The following is a 21724-nucleotide window of genomic DNA, read 5'->3' on the forward strand; positions in this document are numbered from 1 at the left end:
TACTGCACTGACGTCTATGGATAAGTCTGCATCAGTGATGTCATGTGCAGAAGAGGCTCTTTTTGGTACAAATTTGTCGTTTGTCTCTACCTGAAGTTTTAAAGTGCATGTTAGGGAGCGCTCCTGATGTGCCAACAGCTGTTTATGTCTTAGTAGACCTCTTGGTAAGCTGAAGTTGCATACTTGGGGTGTTGGTGCAACATCTGGAAGGCCCACCCGCTACGTGAATGCAAGGTCATCCAGTAGCTAGCTGTCTACACGTACCTGATGGTCAGCTAGGACAACAATCTTGTATGATCTTCATTGCTGGTGAAGACATAGTGTATACATACAGTCTTTGAACCCTAACAGATTGCAGCAAATCTAATCCTAGTTCTTCCTGTTTTGTGTCAAACCAGTCATTAATGTAAGCAAACCCAATAAGAAGTGAGAACACTGCCAAATTTTATAGCCACTCAACAACCTGAGGAATTAAGCTTTCAGAGGAATGAACCTCCATAGCTATGAAGCAACCAGTTTAAAATAATAACATTACATTTTTTTAATCCAAAAGTCTTCATTGTGTCATCGGTTCATTTACGTGAACAAGTGTATCTTTGATAGTACGAAAATACACAGGAAATACATTTGTTTTACCTACTTGGAATAACTTATTTTATGAACAGTACATTGGCTTGTACTTGTGAATGTTTTGTGTTTCAGTACCACTATCAAACAAGCAGTTTTAACAATATAGGGAACCAATATTTTGTTCAAAATTTGAATTGACAATAAACAATTTAAAAATCAGTTTACAATACAGTTTTAGGGCTGATGGCATTCACAGAAAGTGGAGAAAGTGTGTTCAAAACAGAAGCGTCTACACAGTTCTAGTAAAATTACATTAATAAAGCCATGATAATTTTTGGCACATCTGTAGAGCCCTTGTGGACTGCAGCAAGAGCTGCATGTGCAAGTCAGAGTTGTAATTCCTGTATTCTTTGCTGGAGTCTCACCATGCTCTCTATCACTAGCCAGCTCTTAAAGGACTATAATACCTTAACTTAAAGATATGCATGTACTCGCACAGAAATAAGGTAGTTCTACCTTGTAATAAATGTGTCTGGATTTTAACTTGTGGGGCATGGAAGAAAAGATCATAAATACAGCCTAATTTAATCTGAGCTCTGTCTGATTGGATCCTGGCTTTTGGCAGTATTGGCCAGGTAAAGTCTTTTGATTTCTTCTTGGCTGCTAGTCAGCCATCTCCTCAGGCTTTTGGTGTTTGTTTACCTTGTTTATGAAATGAACAAAAATATTATAGTCACTTTATATTGCATAGAAAAAGCCATATTTCCATGCTAGATTTAATAATAGAATACAATAAATAAATAAATAAAAAGCTTTTCTTCTTCTTCAGGATATGTCAGCTCGGGGATCATCTTCACAGCTTCCTAAACCTTTTGATCCTGAGCCAGTAGCTAAATATGGCACACTGGATGTGACTTTTGACTATGACTCACAGGAACAGAAGCTTTTGGTGACAGTGACAGCTGTCACAGACATTCCCACATACAGCAGGACAGGTGGAAGCTCGTGGCAAGTACACCTAGTTCTTCTCCCTATAAAGAAGCAGAGAGCAAAAACCAGCATCCAACGGGGACCGTGCCCTGTCTTCACAGAGACGTTCAAATTTAATCACGTTGAGTCTGAAATGATTGGGAATTATGCAGTTCGCTTTAGACTGTACAGCGTACGTCGCATGAAAAAAGAGAGGATTGTGGGAGAAAAGATTTTTTACTTAACAAAATTGAATCTTCAAGGGAAGATGTCAGTGCCAGTGATGCTGGAACCTTCTTACAGTCTGTCTGTGAGTATTAAATGAGGCAGAATAAGAATGCAGTGATATACAGTGTCCTGAATTTTGTAAGAATAGTGTGTATATTTATAGTCATCACATCCACCCAATTTTTTTCAACAGTCGTAGCGCCGTATTAGCAGAACGGTAATTTCCTTAGAGCTTCTGTAAGTACATTCACTTTCCACCTGCAAAAGCTGCCCATATTTTTCCTTTTAATTACTTAGACATTTCCAGTCTATAAATAGGGATATAGTGGTGAATATATGTATATATGTATACATGCAAATACGTAGATATTTATTTAATAGTGTAATCTTTACTCTGCTACCCACAGCATTTCAATTAAAGAAAAAAGGGGGAGGGGAGGAAAAAAACCTACACTAGCGAGTGCTCTCCATCTGTTGCAATTAAATCTTGGTTGCAATAGGTATTTTCCTTTCAAGAAAGACAGGAAAGAGGAATTTTGAGAGCACAAAGACATTTTTAATAACTTCAGCTTAGAACCTTGTAAATAATTGATTTCTGGTTCAGTCTGAAGTGAAACATAGTGTGAAAAGTAGTTCAAACTGAAAAGGACTTTTGTTTGCTGAAAAAAACACCTACCTATCTGATGAACAAAATTTTCTGTCCCCCAAAATAATTTAACTTTAATATTTTTAATAAAACAAAGCAGTAGTAATTAAGGGTAAACTTAGGTATCACTATCAAAAACAACAGGAGATCACTGTATGGGCAGTGATCAGTATCATCTCTTCCTTTTTTGTAAGTATTTAAGTATGCCTTTGTCCAGGCAAATGTTTGTGGTGATATGGTCAGGGCTTCCTAGACTAGGACTGCTTTAATGTTCATTGCTGAAGAGCTGCATGTGGACTAAATAATGGACTTTAGGGGGAAAGAGAAGGTGATTCAGCAAGGGCATCCTTATTTGTATGTACGTTGTATGTGGGGTTGGGTTTTTTTTGTGTTTTGTTTGGGTTTTTTGTTTGGTGTTTTGGTTTTTTTTTAAATTGCCAAAAAAAAGGATGAGAAGGGAAAGAAAGGAAAAGATTTTTTCAGGTGGAACAATCCCATTAATTTGTTCTGCATTTTCAAAAATGTTTGGATCAATTGAAATGGCATTTCTGTTGAACATGAGTGTTAGAAAAGACACTCAAAATAAAATGCCATTGTATCTAATGACTAAAAATACATTAATTAAAATTAGTAAAAGCTGAGACTAAAACTTGGATCTGATGGAGGATCAACTGACAATAGAACAGCTTTTTTATGATTCCTTCTTCCAAGGTTGAAGCGGTTCACTTACCTAGTGTGAACTTTCCTAATGCAGAGTTTGTTCATTTCACAGCTAGGAGAAAAGCACAACATGAATAAAACATCTAATATTCTAAATGTAGTTGCTAAATCAGTGTGTGTTTTCAGTAGGTTCTGGTATAAAATTTACCAAAGTCAGTGAAAAAGGCCAGTGAATGGGCCAGGCTATTGATTGACTGGTATATCCTGTATGTGCATTGGTTATTCATCTGTATTATATTCTTGAGCTTTTGTAGCAGGGAGAGTAAAAACAAATTCCAGAAGGCATGATTGTTATTTATTTTCTCTGATGGTAAGGGATGCCATATCTGCATTTTTCTCCTTATTTTCTGGTGGGAAGGAATAAGAATAAGGAATATTGGTAGGAAGTGCAAGTATCTTCCAAAGTTTGTTGCTGTAACAGGGTTTAGGCAGATTTATCTTAGCCCTACCTGTTGCTGGAAAGGAACCTCCATAGTCTTGATAGCTTAAATGAGGATCCATGTTTTTTTTGGAACTACTCAAATCAGTTTTTAAACCTTTCGAAATTGTGATTATTATTACTAGCTGATAGAATATTTTTTTTATTGACTAGATCTCTTATAGGATTTAACATACAGTTATTTTGTTGCAAGAGTGATAAAAATTATTGTGGTTTTAGGATGTATGACTGGAAGGGGGTGGCATCCTGGGTCACTTGAGTTCAAGCGCTTGTTATTGCAGACAGCAGGTCATCCGGATCACAAATTTGTGAATTTTCATCTGAAAATATCAGGTTGCTTCATTTCCAACCTGAATTTCTTCATGACCACTTCATAACGGTTTGTTCTTATGCCAGCATGGTCCTTGAGCTTTAATCAGTTCGTCCCCTTCTCAGGTATTTGCCTGTGGGTCTATTTATATGCATTGGTTGTCTTTCTTCTCAACTGTCCTTTTGTTAGAATAAACCAACAATAATCTTTACGTCCAACTAATCATTAATGCCAGGCTGGAGTTATTTAACAGGAGATGGTAAGTGTTGTTTCAATTTCAAGAGATCTAGCTGTTTGGGGGTTTTGCAATTATAAAATCCATTGAAGTACATTGTAAATTCTGAATTAAATTTGTGTTGTTCAGCTGCAGAATGTTTTGTTGCTGTGAATTGTTTATATTTGACAGCTTTTTTTAGAAGATATTTCTGGGACACATGACAGTTGCCCTATTTTTTCCACTGCTTCTCATTATATGGATTTTATATATTAAATACAGCTTCTGTCGCTGAAACTTCCTAATCCATTGAAACACCTACGCTAATCTCTTCTGCAGAAATATATTTTATTTGCTTCTGTCTGTGCCTGGTGTTATATTTGTGTTTTATTAGCTAATCATCTGCCTTCTGATTGTATAGAACAGTTCATATCCTGTGAAGTGTAGCATTTTTTTCAGGCATATCTTAAAGCTATTCACAAGTGAATCTTGTTAAAGGTAGACCAGTAAGTTCAGCACCTTTGAAACATAGTGGCCTGCTCACGTGAGCAAGCCTGCAACTCTCTGGTTATCCCTAAAATGTGGATAAGTACGTGTCGTCAGTACCTGATACTAGTATGTTCCTTAAGTAGGTTTCAAAGCTACATGTGGCTTCAAATTCACAAATATATTCACAAACGATCATCTTCACCCAAGATTTCACCCTGCTCCTCACCTTCCTACATTGCGTAACATCTTGAATTAGCAGCTGTTATCCACAGTCCTATTGCCGTTTGTCTTTAGCAGTCCTGCATTGCTGCTGTTCTCCCACGTAACAGGGAATTCTCCTCACTCAGTACACTCGGCCCCCTTATTTATCACACCCTTCCTTCCAAGTTCAGTGTTATGTTTGAGTGAGGGAGAAGTGACAGAACCAATATGGGCTATCCAGAGTGTGGTCGTCACTGTGATCTGAGACTGTCCTTTTCTGATTTTATAAAGTGGCAATTGCATCAAAAGTTAATAGCAGGGCTATTCATTGTGGTTTTGTCTGGGTATAGTTTGCTATACCCAGCAAACCTTTGTTGATCCTTTTAGAGACATTTTCCTTTTGGTCTACAATGGCAGACAAATTTTTATTCACCTGCCTTGGAGTTTAGAATCCATTGTGATGTTTATTTTTCTTCAAGAAATCCCTGTGGACCTGTTTTTAGTTGTTCTTCGTTCTTCTCAAGTAAAGAAATTTTCCTGACAGTGAACAACAGCCTCCAGTATGATGTGATTCTAAAAACATATAAGCAGTTTAGTGAGTGAAATCTGTTTGGAAAAGATAAAAAAAAAAAAAGTGTAATCCTCTTCACCATCCCATAGGTTGCTTTTTGATGCAGAATAACAACGAACGATCGTGTTTTAGATTTTTCTTTTTTATTGCTTCTGGAAGTACAGTTTCAATGACTGAAACACACCTCTTAATGCTAAGTAAATTAGTAATTGTTCATTACGGATTGTCAGTTACAAGATGTTTGCTGTAGAGAATTAAATTTATTTTTCTTTCGTTCTCTAACATTCTTCATTTCCAACATATTGAACTCCCAGATGTGATCCGTGTAACAAAGAATGGATGGTGTAGACACCCATACGTGCTTAAAGGATTATTTTGTTTATGTTGACTATAAATATCGAGAGTGTTTGAGAATTATTTTAATAATTTTTTTTGAGCGCGGGGATTTCTGCATGCAGTATATACAAATGCTTGCTCTTGCACACACACGTTCATGCTCACTCCCCTTTTAGGACAATGGTTAATTGTCTAGTATATGTTGGTTTATGCGCTGTGCTTGAGGCATTTGTTACATGTTGTCCATTGCATGGCTTATCTTCAGTATTCTTTCTAATGGATGTTTATCAGTTGATAAACTCAGAAAAAAGCTTTGAGTGGTATTTCTTCCTTGTGGATTCTTGACCATTATAGAGTTGAGCTGTCAGGTTTTGGGCAAATCCTAATATTTTAGGCCTATTGGTGACTTCACTATTGTGTTCTTATGGCATGATCTATTCAGGATCGTATTTTGAAGGCTAAATACTAAAATTCATATATATAAATATATCTTTACTGAATAGTAGCTACTAGTACAATACTTTAGAACAGATAATGAAAAAAATGACTAAGACTTGTCTAGAGGGGAGAAAAAAAAGACTCAAAAGATTTTGCTCATAGTATTTTATTTAACTAGAATTCTGCCGGAAAGGATCAGTTCCTATGTGATGCTGCATAAACGCTTTCGGTTAGATTGTAAAAATTGTGTCCATCAAAGTAAGGGGCAATTATCTTTCAACACTGAGCACATTCTTATCTTGGGAATAGCTTGCGGAATTCATTTGAGTTAGTGGTGTAAAACATGGAAGATCTGAATTAGTCCTTTGACACAGTAAGAAAGATGACACTTTCTATTTCTTCGAAGAAAATTATTAGGTGATTGGAAAATGGTGATCGTGTTACTGAGGGGGCAGGAGAACGTGGCAGTACCTGGCAAATGAAGTGGACTGCCTGTGTTTGGCTGGTTGTGTAGGATTTCACGGCAGTATCAGCAAGCAGCAGCCGTTGTCTTCTCAGTGTCACGGCTGCCTCAACTCGTATGCCTTTGCATGGTGTTCCTGGAGAACATCATCAGGATATAGCGGCAGGAGGGGAGAACCCAAAGACAACTGTAGCTACTATGCTCTAAAGCCAATGGTGTGTCTGCGCTGTTGTAATAGATGAACATTTTGGGACCTCAAATAGAGTCTGACCAGATGCTAAGGACTACCCACTAGATAATTCAGTTGGCACAGTTAAAAATTAATGGGCTTTCCAAATCAGTGCTATTTGCTCCCGATTTTTTTTTTTTCTTATGTAAATATGTCTAATCATTCATGGCAAATTTTGGCATATAATTAATCTATTAATCCAGGAAGGACTGGAGTAGGCATTGAGACTGTGAGACTGTTTAAGTCCCATATAGAATAACCTGAATACTTTGTAGAACACTTTTAGATAGTTTTCAAGAATTTTTTTTTTCTTACAGTCACAACTTGTCTCCAGTGACTGCAGCCATTCTGTCATCTCAGGAGCAAAATGGTTGACAGTTTCAACATATGCTGCTTGTTTTTGATAATTGATTACTGTCATGGAGGGTGATAGGGTTATTGTTGTCACAGACAGAACAAGCCTTCCAAGCAAGCTACCCAGAAATGCTAGAATGTTTCCTCAACCTCTACAGAAATTCATATCCAGTGATTTTAATGAATCCAGAGTAAGAGGCAATAGTCCTTGCAACTTGCTTTAAACTCTATAACTAAATTCAGTACTTCAGCCCTTTCATGGGTTTCTCGATATCTCTACTGTGATCAAGAGAAGGATCTTTGTTTTCAGAATGCTCTGCCTTACACCATTGTAGGCATGGGCCATATTGCTGCTATTTATCCATTGAAAATCAAGTCCAAGATCAGCTCGGGAAGCTTTCCACAAAGCAGCAATCAACGTGTGTCATTCTGCCAAGTCCAGGCTAGCTAGGGTTGTGATTCCTGTCCTATCGATAATTTAAAGAGTATAAAGCTTTTCCAAATGAAAAATCCTAATTCTCTGGAAACAAGTTTCTGACTTCTTATGCGGTTCTGAGAGCCCTTAGTTAAACCTTGTATATCCACCACATTTCTCAATTAATTTGCATTTCTAGCTTTTATTGCTGGACTTTTTTGCAAGATACAAGAAGAATAATTTTATTCCAGTTATTGCTGACAGTCATGGATAATAGAGCTAGTAAAAATGCTATCAAAGTGGTACTTATATTCCAATTCTGGGATATGCTGACCAATACGGACAGTCAAAGCATTCTGAATATACATGCCACTGCCATGGCAGAGTTAGCAAAGTCCACCTGGTCTTCAGGTTTTTAGAGGTTTAAAAAAATGCCAGTGTAATGCCAGGGCTTTCTTCAACATATTAGCAAAATGAGAACTTGAATTTAACATTAATTTCCAACTACCTTGCTGATATCCAGATGGGAGGCAAGTTCCTACTTTGGTAACTAGATCTATTACCATGACCCTGATTGTAGGGTACTGGGAGAATTCTTTGAAGTCAGCACTGTAAAGAATTTAATCTATCCTCAGTTGATCACATATCCAGAATAAAGGTTGTTTCTTGTCCCTCTACCTTAATATCTGTGCACTGAGTAAAAGAACAATTAAAAACCGGTATCTTTTGCCTTTAATCAATGAGTTGCTTGAAAAAAAGTTATTTACTCAGTGTGATCACCGCAGTCTTTGATATTTGGGTCAGCATATAATGGAAACTATATTTCAGACATGGTAATACTATTTTGAGTCTCTGATGATGCTTTTCAGTGTCTAAAATGCCCCCAGTCAAATGACAGGCTGTGAATGACTGTTCTAGATTAAATCAAAGTAATCCTCTTGAGCAATATTCTTATTTCCTCACAAAGCCAGTCCATCAGTGACAAACATATTGTCTAGAATTCATGTCTAGTTTTGATCATCTTTGAACAAATAAGATGGGGGGGGAAATGCTCATTAATACATAAAGCTAGAGCAACGAGAATTTCATCGGGTATCTCTGGATTCTCAGACTCTCATTCTCTGTGACATAAGTATGATCCCCCAACCTGGACTGCAATTTCAAAGAGCAGTAAGGAAAAGATTCGTACTATAAAAACATACTGTAGATTTCCCAGATGTGGCTTTGTAGGAGTTACAGGTAAAGATTATCAAGGTTGTCACTAGCATAAAATTTCCACTTTTGAGGATTAGAAGCTGCTGCTTAAATCTTCTTCAAGCAACATTTTCAGCGGAGATATATTCTTTAACTTCTGAATTCAAGTGAAAATTCTGTTTCCCTTAGAAAGACTGAGTTTCCCAACTATTTTATTCTCTTATAATTAAAATTATTTCTTGTTTGCATGTGTGTGTACACACAAACATCATCTCAGTTTTGTTACTGTTGTTAAAGGAAACAAGAAAAAGGAATAACACAAACAGTTCTGTTTGTGGGTTTGAGCACCCTTCAGCAAAAGCATGTTCAGTGTTTTCCTCCAATTTATTTTCATTGCAGGAAATCCTAATCAGAGACGTGGCACAAACAGTTGTCGTTATCTAGTCTGCAAATTTAGAACTTAGATGTTTGTGGAAATTTTAATTTTAGGTTTTGGTTTACTTGCTGGGTGATTCTTCTTTCTTCCTGTGGGCTTTGCAGTATAACCTAAGTGTTCTTCATTAGTATTCTTCATTTCAGACTTGACGATCTCCAGGTAATCACTTCTTTTGTATATTCAAGCAACCTGTACTTGGTATCAGATAAATATTTCTGTTCATAGGGGGCTGCCTTTAGCAAGGGATCCTTTTAGTCTTAGTGTGTTAGCCTCTTGCCTTGCTCGGCCCTCATATTGTCTGCCTTGAGCTGCATCTTTCACAGCTCCTGTCTTTCTGTTGGGCTTAATCAGCTGTCAGCTGGCCCCAGGAGAATCCAGCTTATCTCTACCTCTTGCCTTTTTTTGTGGTGTGTATGATAGCTTGAAGAACTGAAGCAGACCCCTTCCAACTGCAAACACCTGGTAATCCTCAGATCATGAGATTAAACATGACCTGAACAAATCAGAAGGGTACCACTAGCAGATTTAGTTAGAGCTGGGTGAACTGTTCATTGCAAATAGTTTAAATGACAAATGTGTTATAACCATATCTTTAATGTTATGGACTTGTTCATTGTGAAAAATAATTGCATGAATGTTTATGCAATCAAATACTAGTCCATAGATTGACTACTCATAAATTATGCTTACTGTTTGATCACTGAATCTATTTCTCTTTTCCCAGTTTAAGAGAGCGTAATCAAGAGAGAAAAGAGAAAAATGAAATTATTTGCCATTAATCTCCCCAATGATCATAGAGAGTAACTCCATCCAGACGGAACATTGTAATTTAAGGACATCTGTGGTCTTGGAAGCTGTCCCACAGTAACATCTCCGTGGTGTTAGAAGTTTGACAGGGAGTAAAGAGACGAGGGGGATATGAGTGACTCTGGGTAGGAGCTGTTAGCATAGCTTCATCAGGAATGCAGGTAAAATGTCTGCATTTTGTGTCAGATGTTCTTAACTAAATTGCTAGCACAAACATCTAACAGCTTTTAGTGCTTGAATGTTTCTTTATGCTACATGTCTTATCTCAGAAAACAGAATTCAGTAATAAAAGGCCTCTTGCCTCTTTTCCTTCCCTCACCTGTGGCTGTATAAAAGGTTGCTAGACATTTGCAATGTAAAAACAGAGCACTTCTGTAAATGCTGTAAATTCCGTTGTACATTCATTTCCAATTACCTCCGCTGCTGCTTAGGTTTGCTGTGCAAATTTCAGACCCATTAAGTCTATGGAACAACTAGGTGACCTTTCGTAATGTGGCAAGGAAACCAAAGGTGTAATTTAAATGCAGACAAATAGAAGTTACAGAAAAATTGAAATGTTTCCCTTTCTGTTGAGGATGTTTTGTTCTGCAGAGCTGTTAATTTTTAAAACTTTCAGACACAAAGTACTACTAGCAAATTCTCATGAAATCTAAAAACACAGAAATCTTGCTGTGAACTTGTTCAAAATCTTTCAGAAAAGTGGAGTGTTGTTTTGCCATTATTAAGAGTATATACATTTTATTTTGTCATTTTCATTATATAAATAAATTATAGTAGCATGAAATTTGAAAAGAAACTTCATTTTAATAATACTGTATTCTTATTTGAAAATCCTCAAAGATTTAATTTTTATTAAAATTAATTAATTTTGAATTACTTTAAAATTGAAAGTTGTGTAGTATCATCATGTATCTAAGGAGGGTTTCTATCTCTGTACATTATAGTATCTATGGTAAATTAAAGCTGTGCATAGAATTTTGAAGGTTTTAGTCCCTTGACTCTAGTGAATAAAAGAATTATTATTTTTCATTTGATCTCCATTTTCCAGTGTTTCGGCTGTGAGAGAACGATGTTTTGAAAAATTCTGCATCCAGAATGTTTTTTCTCTTGAGAGTAAAAAACAAGGTAGAACAGAAGCTTTTGATGAGAAATGTGAATTTTATCACTTCAGATGATCTGATTTTCAACTACATTAACAGTAGTTTAATAATCAAAGCAATTCCATATTTGATGTGAATACCATTGACATTGAATGTACTTATTTGCTAAAGGTTTTTAAATTGAACATTTTGAATAGGAATTCCTGCTAATTTTTAAAGCATTCTATTCTATCTGAAATAAATAATGGTGATTGCTAAAATCAAGTTGCATAATGGAAATACTATTAGAATATTTCCATTTACATTTGTGATTTACATTGACTTAGATATTAATACTGTGAAGTGTTACATACCTGAATAAAAACGCACATTACACTTAACTGGAACATGCTTCAAGGAAGCTATTAAGCAAAAAAAAACACCAACCCAAAACAAACAAACAAAAAACCCAAATAATTACCTGTCATAAATAAGGATGCTTTCCTAAACTTGAATCTTTGAGATGCCTAAAACTATGCATTTTAATGTTTGCAAGTTCAGGTTATTAGTTTAAAGCAAAATACCGATAACTATATGTTCTCTTAATTTTACTATACAGGCCAGCCAGCTACAATAGGAATTGGAATTTCCTCCCTAACATGTTGTGAAGATGGGTAGCTTTTTATGATTTCAAAAGTATTGGTTTTCTTTTTTAAAAAAACAAACCCTGAACCACAAAAAAAAAAAACCAAAACAACTAGAACATCCAGATAGACACCATGTAAAATCAGGTATTTTTTAAAGTCACCAAACCCTCAAAATGACAATGGTATACAGTACAGAAAGACACCTTTTTAAACAACAACAAAGACGACCTTTTTTGGCACTTGCTTCTTGATTTCAGTCTTATTTTGCAATATCTTTGCTAAATTTTATTATTGTTAATCTTAATAAACTTATTTCAAATATTTAATATTGTTTTGGGCATCATGTAACACTTGGGTTCTACCTTTAGAAAGAAAAAATTGATATTTCCTGCAGGTATTAGTATACAGAAAGAGTATCAGTTATTTAAAGGAACTGTTTTGTTATGAGTATTTTATTCTTGAGGACTTCCTTTTTCAACTATGTCAATCCTCACAGTTCTTCCATGAGTTAGGGGAAACAGAAGCAGAAGGGATGAGGAACTGAGGCAAACATCTCTGCAAAAGCATCAAAGTGTCCAGTATAGTACATGAGTGGGATTTAGATGCCAGGATTCAAAATTATAAAGCTCCATTCTTTGATATTCCTAATTATTTTACATCCCTCTGTTTTCAGGGCTGAATTCTTCAAGTGGTTTGAGTTCTCTTTCCCAGGAACGATCTCGATATTTTTTCAAAAGTGTTTTAGTTTTGAAACATGTTTTTATAAAGCATCTAGTGCTTAAGCCACTAATGAGGGATGTGCAGCCTCTAGGTTCGGTTTTCTCCTCCTCTCTGTCTCTCAGAGCTGAAGTAGGGGATGGGCTCCAGGCTAAGAGCTGGTCTGGAGCCTGTTTGGTGCCTGAGGGCTCTCATCACCTCAGCAAGCTTTTGCCTCAAAGTGGAACACTAGCTTCAGGGTTCAGCACTGGGCTGGTGGTTGAGATGAACACTTTTATGTAAAATGTTGGAGACCTGGATTCAGTTCCCTCTCTTGCCTACTAGGATTCAAATTTCCTTCCCTAACCTCTCAGTTGTATTGATATAGAAGCAGAAGAAAGTAATGCCCAAAAAAGTTCTTTAAGAGATTAGTGGTATAACATTAACATTTAAAATTTGAGAGAGACATTTTGACAAGTAACATGCTGTGAATCAGATTTTTGTTGCTGAAGGATTGTCAGCAAGGTTTCATCTTTCCTGTGTATATTTTGAAAAGCCAAGGGAATCAGATGTTCTTGTTTCATAAGCCTACACAGTCATGATTTTAACCTGTGCAATGAGGAAAATGAACTTTTAACTGCCCTCAGAGCATGGCCACGTTATTCCCTGTGATTAACTCTAGTTGGCTTAAGAGCAGAATTTGTAAGCAGAACTTCAGGGTATAGAAAAATAACAGTAGGATATGAATATGTAAGTAACAAATATCCTGTTTCCATGGAATTATGGTGAAGGAAGAAAAATAAATACATCTTACATGTATTATCACTGTTGCAAATTGAGGATTCTCTATGTTGTTAGAGGGCAGAGAAAAAGATTATTGAAAATACTTCTTGGGGTTCAGGTCTGACATGCATTGTATGTGTTCACTTCCATTGGCACTAGAGAAAAAAGAGGTGGGTTTTTTTGATTGCCAACTTTTGTACAATAGGAACATGTGAAATACAAATACCACTTAGTGGGAATGTTTTTATTACATATTTATTAAAGTTATGTTTTTTCCCTAGATAATACATGAAAAGAAGTAATGAAGGACAATAGTTTGGAGAATTAATAATTAAGTTTTTGTAGAATATAACTCATAGTACTCTTATAATCCAGTGAAAAGCAGCGATTCTTCTAAGCGGATTTTATTTGATCAACACTTAACTTTGTAATAAAGTACTGTCCTGTGGTGTGTATGGGAAAGGTTGAGGTCCTTTGTGCAAAGCTGTTATAAAATGGAAAAGCTGAACGTTTGTAATTTACTGTAGTAAGACAGACCTTTGAACCAAATATTTGGAATAGGCTTTACCTAATGTTTTTTTCCTTGTCCTTACTGTTAATAATATATTTTTGTTATGGCTAAATTGACAAAAATAGGTTAGAGATTTAGCATCAATATCCTGGAGACAACCTTGAGAGAGACAGCTCCTTGCACTGTGGCCAGATCATCAATAGCTTGACGGTTCATCTAGGTTCTTAAAAATCTGTATTTAAGATTTTACAACAGTTCTTACTAGTCCATTCTGGTGCTTCACTGACCTTGAAAGGCCGTTGCTATTATGGAAACTTAGTCCCTTTTCCCTACTTACTAAAATGCACACAGTGTTTATAAAGGAACATAAATAAAAATAAACTTACATAGACAGGTTATTTCAAATAAATAATAACTTTTGGTCTAAATATTACATTTCCCACAGTGAAGCTACAGTATAAAAGTGGCCTACAGATAGATTGAATGCAGATATGTATGGAGATGAAAAGCATCTGGTAGCACTGTAATGTTGTCATGAGATGAAAGCTTCGTTGTAGCTAAGTTTATATTCACGTTGTACAAATTAGCGATTTCAGTGTTAATATTTTACAATTTGGTACGTAATCATGAAGACTGTATTTTGAGCAGGTAAAAATCTAACTTCTTGATTTTTCTTGATGAGTTTGTTAGCACTCTTCTTGAATTTTGACTATGCAAACAGGGAAAAAAAAAATACCCTAAACAGAGACTTGAAAAACTGCTCAATTCTAGAGCAGCTTATGGACTTCATGCAAAGTCACGTTGCTTACCAAGAGATGTGATTATCATGGAATACCTTACTTAAAACCATGAATGGATTTCCACAATGTGAACAATAAACTCTGTGCTGAAGAAAATACATTTGAAAAGGCATCTAATAATACTCGGTATCCCTGATTTTGACTTTGTCCTGCAATGAAAAGTTGTTGATATCAGTTGTCTCTTTACTTTCCCTGACTCCTGTTTCTTCTTCTCTTCCTCATTGGATCTTTCTGCTTTCTTTCAAAAAAAAGTTGACAAAATGCAACCTCACCTTCCCCTTATTCTCATGTGTTTTACCTGCTTGCCCCCAAATTCTGTTTTCTCCCTTATCGTAGACACAGAAATTTTACTTTGGTTTATGTCATTTAACCCTGTTTTTACTCAGTAACAGCAGTCTGTCTTCTAATCTGCTTCACAGCTCACTGCTTCAGTTTTCTTATTAATTTCTCACTTTTTTTTTTATATTAGGATTTTCCAGTTCATAATTGAAAAGCAGAGTATTTTTTTAAAATATGTTTGGGTCAGCATGAAACAAAATGGGTCGGAGCATTTTTTTATGTAAAATGGGAAACAAAATATTGTTTAGTTTGTTTCTTCAGTGGATTTGGTTGCTTTGTTTTAATGTCTCTACAATTCTGTCACCACAACATTTTGTAGGAAGGAGATTCATAAGTTTATTATACACTAAGGATTAAACAACACGCTTTTGTTTTATTTCAAACCTGTCTCCAAACAACAGGCAAAATATTTTGGTTTAGAAAGTATTGTAGCAAAGCATTTAAGTTAGACCCTCTCTCCAGATTTTCATCAAGGCTGCATCTACCAGTTCTTTACGTGCAGCAGTTCCAAGGTACAGCCGCTTAGTTGCATTTCCATCCATTTACAGATAGGAAGCATCACCTAGGTCTTCTCATCCCCCTATTCAGCTGGTGGGATCCTTTTCTCTGGCCTTGACAAACGCAGTCTTGTCTTCTCACATCCACTCAGCATTCTGCTGTAAAGAAATTATATTTCTAGCCCACCCTTACATAACTTTGTAATATCCCACTTGTTTAACTTTTCAGTTGTTTTTCCCCTTCTCCGTTACATCGCACAGAAGCTACTTTCTTCCCTTTCAAGGTACCTCAGGACTCATTCCCTCTCAGTCATCACTCATTTACTATTCTAGCATTCTAAACCTTACTCTGATACCCACTGTAATCAGTTTATCATAAACTGATTTAGACCGAGTCCCTATTAGAACATAAGTAAACTGTACAAATACGTCACAACTAGGAAAAAGTGCTGTCGTCACCTTCTCTCAGTATGGATGTGAAAGCCCTTTGATGGTTTGTGAGGGAGTGTTACCCAGCTGCTCGCTTTGACTTATGTCTTTTTTGTGGACTTGCAGCATGATCACAACCAAATTTGAGACCTAGGCTTTGAACAGTGTCAGGCTGACTATGGTTAAGTTCCTGGCCCAACAAAATAGTAAGACGAATAAGCACCGTAGGGATAATGTGCTACAGTTTTAAAACACCAGAAAACTTAAGTAATAGATGCAGTTGTGACAGGCTGAGGCTTTCAAGTGTGCTGCTGAATCAAGTCATCTTTCTTATAAACTTTCCATTTTATATTCTGCTGTTGAAGTTAGGAATCAAAAGTGTCCTGTTTTGTGAGTGCCGAGAACCAGAGAATGAATGTATGCTTGTAATTCATTTTCAGAAATGTACAATTTGCAACCCATTTGAAATTTATTCTTGGAGAATTGAATAAAGAACTTTTGGGGAAATAAAGATGTAAAATTCAGAATTTGCAGCTTGGGGAATGGAAGTCAGAATTTTGCTGAGGTCCTCCTTTAGTGGTCGGAAGACATTTGCTAACAACAGTGAACGTTTATTAATGAAGAACTGGATTGTTACTTGAAATTTCTGCTAGGCTTAATGGAAATGTGCTATTGAGAAGAACTAGTTAAAATGTCAGTATAAAGGATATTATTTTAGGTTCATAATTTCTTCCTGTAGGTATCATGTCTTCTATAACTTGAGATTCTGTAACGCATTTGGGCTTTATATGTCAGATTAAGTTACTTGCTTGTAACATTAACTTTTACCTTGATGAGGATTTGTGCTATTTAGGTTTTAGGACTGATCTTGCACCCCTGACAGCTGTTGCTGGAATTGATAGAGACATTTGGAATTTGGAAGAATCAGCTTCACAAAATCATCATGACTCCTTGAAGGAGCAATGCCAGAGACTCCCAAATGAGTCAAGCCGTATTTGAAAAATCTGTGGATCCAATTTATGTTTTTTTTTCCTGAGAGAATCGTAAAGGGATGTACTGATAATTCAAAAGTCTGGTCCCAGCTACCAAGCAAATTGCCCTGCCATTGGCTAGATTCCGTCCAGTTTCTTGTTTTCAGTGGTGCAACTATGTGCCAGTGCATGAAAACAAGAAATGAAAGTAGGAACAACTATGGCATTGTTAGCATTAGTCTAAATTTTTTTTTTAAGGCCAATAATGAGGAGTTAAACTGATAAAAATGGATATTAGAGGCTCCCATCAAAGATGTGACACAGTGAGAATGCATGAGATATCTGCGTTTTTTGGAAGCTTGCGGGGTAGAAATTAAAACATCACTTGCAGAGCCTTAGGATAGCATTCTTCCTTTCCCACAGAAGACAAAGGGTCTATTGCAGTTCTGTATCCCTGGATCAATTAAATTCCTTGTAAGCTAATTTATTTTAGACAGAGTGCATTTTTCTATTTGCATGTGTTCTGTTACTTTGCTACTCAAAAATTCTCAGTCTAGAGAATAACCTTTACAAAGGATGAATAAGAATTTCCTGCATTTTATTATCTTCAGAGTTTCACTAGTGTTTTCCATTTTTTGGAAAGTAAAAGATCCAAGGTTTGGTGTTCTCCAGGATGCTGACAAATTCTGTTACAGGTCTTATCTTAACAATTGAAGTAAATAGGAACCATAAAGGCTGCTCTTCATCTTCGTGCTATTATTTCTTCTGAATTATGAGGCAACAGAAACACAAAATTAAGAATTATTTTAATTCCAGACCACTTTAGTCTTTGTTACCACTAACATGTGCAAATTGAGTATATATTAAGGATGTACATTCCTTATTGGGTGGTTGAATGGAACTTGTGTTATTGTCAGTATGTTGCTTTCCTAATTTCCTATGCATTATTCTAAAAAGCAACTTCCCAGTAACATCGTTGCATAAAACACATAGAACTTTTTATCTGTTTTATAGGGTTGTGACTCTCAAATGAGCATGTCAGAAGTGTCCTGCAGCGAAAGTACCTCCTCTTGTCAGTCTCTGGTACATGGCTCAGCTCCAGAAATCCTCATTGGCCTCCTTTATAACGCTACAACTGGAAGATTATCAGCAGAAGTGATAAAAGGCAGCCACTTCAAAAACTTGGCAGCGAACAGACCACCCAGTGAGTGAAAATCTTTTTTCATCCTAATGCTTCTGTGCTGGCGGGGCTCTCAGTAGCAAGGACTTCAATCCTATCATTTAGTCTTACCCAATCAAAATGAAATAGAGCAATCATCAACTAATCTGTTTCATGTTTTATATTTCTAGTCAGTTGGGAAATAGCAAAAAATCTAAAATTCAAAATATTAATTGTAAGTTAACAAGAATGTTTTAATTTTTCATGATGACTGACTAATAAATTACCTTTATCATAATGATTAATTGCTAAATTAGTAATGCCTCACATCACAGGCCAAGAATAAAAAGTTGGTGTTTGAAAAGAAAGTACATGCCAGCTAATATTAACTCTGAACAGTTACTCCTGTTTCTGGAGGGCTCGATACTGGAGTCTTTAATTGCTTATGTGCCTGTGTATGTGTGGCAGTAATATATGTAACTTGGGAATGTCAGTGAAGACAACGGAGAAGCAAACTGAGACCTTTGGCATGTATACAGTGCAGAAGGAATGTTTGTCATCAGAAAGGACTTGAACTGTGTGTTCAAGCATTTGTTCAAAAATACATTTGTCTGAAATATCTGTGAACTTAATATACTTTTAAAGTGGAGCCAGATGGAATGTCACACACACAGAATGTTTTTACTGTCTCTAATCTTTTTGGTATAGCTTGAGAAAGTTCAGTAATGAACTTCTAAAGAAGTTTTTAAATTGTTTTTTTAGATTACGAGTCTGATTTACATAAGTTGTAGCCAGACATACATATCCGTTCCTCTTGATTTTGTCTGGAGGCTCTGGTTTTAGCCCCTCTTTCTGTTTCTTAATCCCCAGATTTGTATGGCACTAGCAGATTATCTGACACCACTAGATTATGTAGCAGGCTGCCAGCACTTTATAAGTGGTTTGCACATCTCACTTTGTCTTCACAGTTTAGGAAGTAAGCCAAGCAATTTCAGACTGACGCTCTCTTCTTTCTTTCTTGACCCATGTTTTACTCCATTCATTAATTACATTTGGCTCAGCCTTACTCTACTTTGCTTTCTCTATACTTTTCACACGGATGGAGCCAGACTTCGTAAACATGGCCAGAGAAGGAAGGCGAAAGAAGAATCTCATACTTTTATATAAATTAGGTAGCTGCCCCAGAAGCTGCCTGTTTGGAGACAAAGGCATAGAAATAGATGGGAAAAGCCAAGAAGGCCCAAGGATACAGGTGGGGGGAGGAATGAAAGGGGAGAGAAGACCTGGAGAGAAGGGACCATGTCTTCCCTTAAAGCAAAAAAAAACCAGTAGGTGGCTTATGCTTATCTTTCCGGAATCTCTAGAGAAAGCCAACTTTTTCTTAATATTTAGAATATGCAGGTTAGATGGAGGTTCAGTACTTGTTTTGAAGACAGATATGTTCATTCCCTAGTTGTGTGAGTCACTGGGGTCAAAAATCTGTTTCAGATTGCAAGAAAGCAGCATGTAGTCTTGTGTAATACCATGTTCTGTCTAACCTTTTTTGCTGGGAAGAACTTGTGTGTTACCTTTTGTCATGCCCTGTGATGGATAAGGGGAAGTTTTGATATTCATAATAATAATAGTCCAGTTCTGTTTAGGCAAAAATGGGTTTGGAGTTCTGTTTTTTCTATAAAGCTGGAATTAGTGCACGTTCTGGGTCTGGTAGGACCGTGCACAGACTATTGTGGAATCCAGATTTTTCCTGTGGGCTGTTTTGTGCCATCCCTCTGCCCTCCCTCCAGCAGTGGTAGCACCTTCTTGTAAACTCCTGGACCCAGGTGCATACCACTGCCATTTTCTAACTCCCTGTCAACACATCGTGCACACGTACCAGCCCCTCTCTGTGCCATCATTTCCACAAAATGAAGACTATGGCCTATAAGGTTGATGATAAAATGCTCTGATCAAATTTGTTTTTTGGATCATCGGTGGTCCAAAATCATGATAAATATTGCAAAGTACATGCATGAGTCAGTTTTTATTCAGGTCTTGAGAAACTATGACAAAAAGTGAAGCAATTATTCTTTCCCGCATGTGATCCTTTCTGTAGTCCAGGGGTTGTGAGCCTATGCAATTTTTGTGAAACGCTTCTGCAGCAAATACAGATTGAGTCCTACACTTCTGCTTCTTGGTAGTATATACTCCTCTGCTACATATATGTATGTTGTATAGTAACTCATTTAGCAACTGAGCACAAGGCAAATAGGCCAAATCCTGCAGGCAATAACATTTGATCTTAGAATTTGTCTTTGTTTCTCTGTGTGGCAGTTAATATTTTGTCTGAGAAGAAGGTGCTGCTTAGTATCCTTTGAAATTTTGTTGGAACAGGGTACAAGCTTTTGCACACTAAATGCATGTGTGTGTATGCATGCAAACACACATTAAATCCATAAATACATGGATTTTAACAACCAAGATCTTTACATTTTTAAATAGACGCCCATAGTTAAATTTCAGATGTAAGCATCCCTCAGCTATTTGTAGCAATTAGATCAGAGTCATTCTCATGCCCAAGTCCATCACTACTCCAGATCTCAAGTATTACAATCAAATATCTGTAACTATAAACGCTAAAGGCAAAGCCAGCTTAGTTTTCAGTTCAGTGATTTTTCATTTTATTGCTTTGAATATATGAAGTATAATTATGGTGTGCAGTTTTTCTTAATATGCTGGAGTTTGCATGAAAAAGCATAAGATTTGATAAAAAGGTGATTTTTACCCAGTCTTCTATAACCTAATCGTTAGCATGATTCTTTCTGTTTACTGTGCTTTAGAACCCAGTAGCTCTTAGTGCTAAGATAACCCATTATGTAAGCGGTGTAATTTTTGTTAAAGATTACACAAAAACTGCACAAAATTTCCATTTCATTAAATTTTACCCAACAACCCTTTTGTTCAATCCTTTTTCTGATCTGTGCTGCTAAGGTTTTGTGTTTCTCCACTCCAGTGAATAGTGCTTGCTCTTAAACTTTAACCTTTGATCCTCTCTCACCCAACTATTGACATCTGGTCATTATTTCTTTTACTGCTTTCCACCCCCTGTTGTCAGACGGACTGTTCTGTTGTCTAAAACACTTGATAGGTGGACAGGTTTATATAATCCGAGGTGAGTTCCTGTAGAAACTAATTGGATGTTGTCTTTTTCATGCAAAAGAAAACTTGCCAGCAGTAAAGCTATCCACGGCTGCCTACCATGTTGGTTTATAAAAGTATATCTTTATTATTTGTGGCACTCCCTAATGCAAAAGTTGCATTTATCTCTGATTATGGATGTTGGGATTTCAGTGTACCTACAAAGTGAAAATATTCAATGTGTTTCTTTTTACGTAAACTCTGATCTTTTAATAATATTATGTATTAGCATGAATACGACAGGAATAAAGAATGAAAAAAAGATCGTTTTATATGGGTTTATATTTCTTAGAATCAGTTGTAACTTCAGGAAATGCACATCCTTCTGCAGGAGCGTGACTTGGTGCTTCTAGTCAAATGAAAACAGAACTTTAAAAATAAAGGTTTATACTAACACCCAACGTGTGCTAACCACATTTACTTACATCAGCTTCTTAAATGTATTTCCTAAGAGCACCGTACAAGCTATATTTTAAATAACCGTATTGAATGATGCAAAAACTTAATTATCTTTAAAGGGGTATTAAATTTATTCCTTTATAAATCTAGGATATAAAGAGGGGGTTTGTGCTGTGTAAACTTCTACCTTTGAACACACTTTGCTACATTT

At 36.3% G+C, this 21724-nt stretch overlaps 1 protein-coding gene across 7 annotated transcripts in view; it reads left to right on the forward strand.

Moving 5' to 3' along the window:
- SYT14 (synaptotagmin 14) overlaps positions 1–21724 on the forward strand; it is a 93783-nt gene that overhangs the window by 62074 nt on the left and 9985 nt on the right. For 6 of the 7 annotated variants that reach the window (XM_064446158.1, XM_064446159.1, XM_064446157.1 and 3 more), the window contains 2 exons: positions 1400–1849; positions 17796–17985. In XM_064446158.1, coding sequence (XP_064302228.1) covers positions 1400–1849; positions 17796–17985 — 640 coding nt within the window. Of the gene's footprint in view, positions 1–1399; positions 1850–17795; positions 17986–21031; positions 21089–21724 lie in introns of all 7 variants that reach the window. The other variant, XM_064446163.1, reaches the window with a different exon arrangement.

Source organism: Phalacrocorax carbo, chromosome 3 (assembly GCF_963921805.1).
Source record: "Phalacrocorax carbo chromosome 3, bPhaCar2.1, whole genome shotgun sequence".
NCBI classification, from domain to species: domain Eukaryota; kingdom Metazoa; phylum Chordata; class Aves; order Suliformes; family Phalacrocoracidae; genus Phalacrocorax; species Phalacrocorax carbo.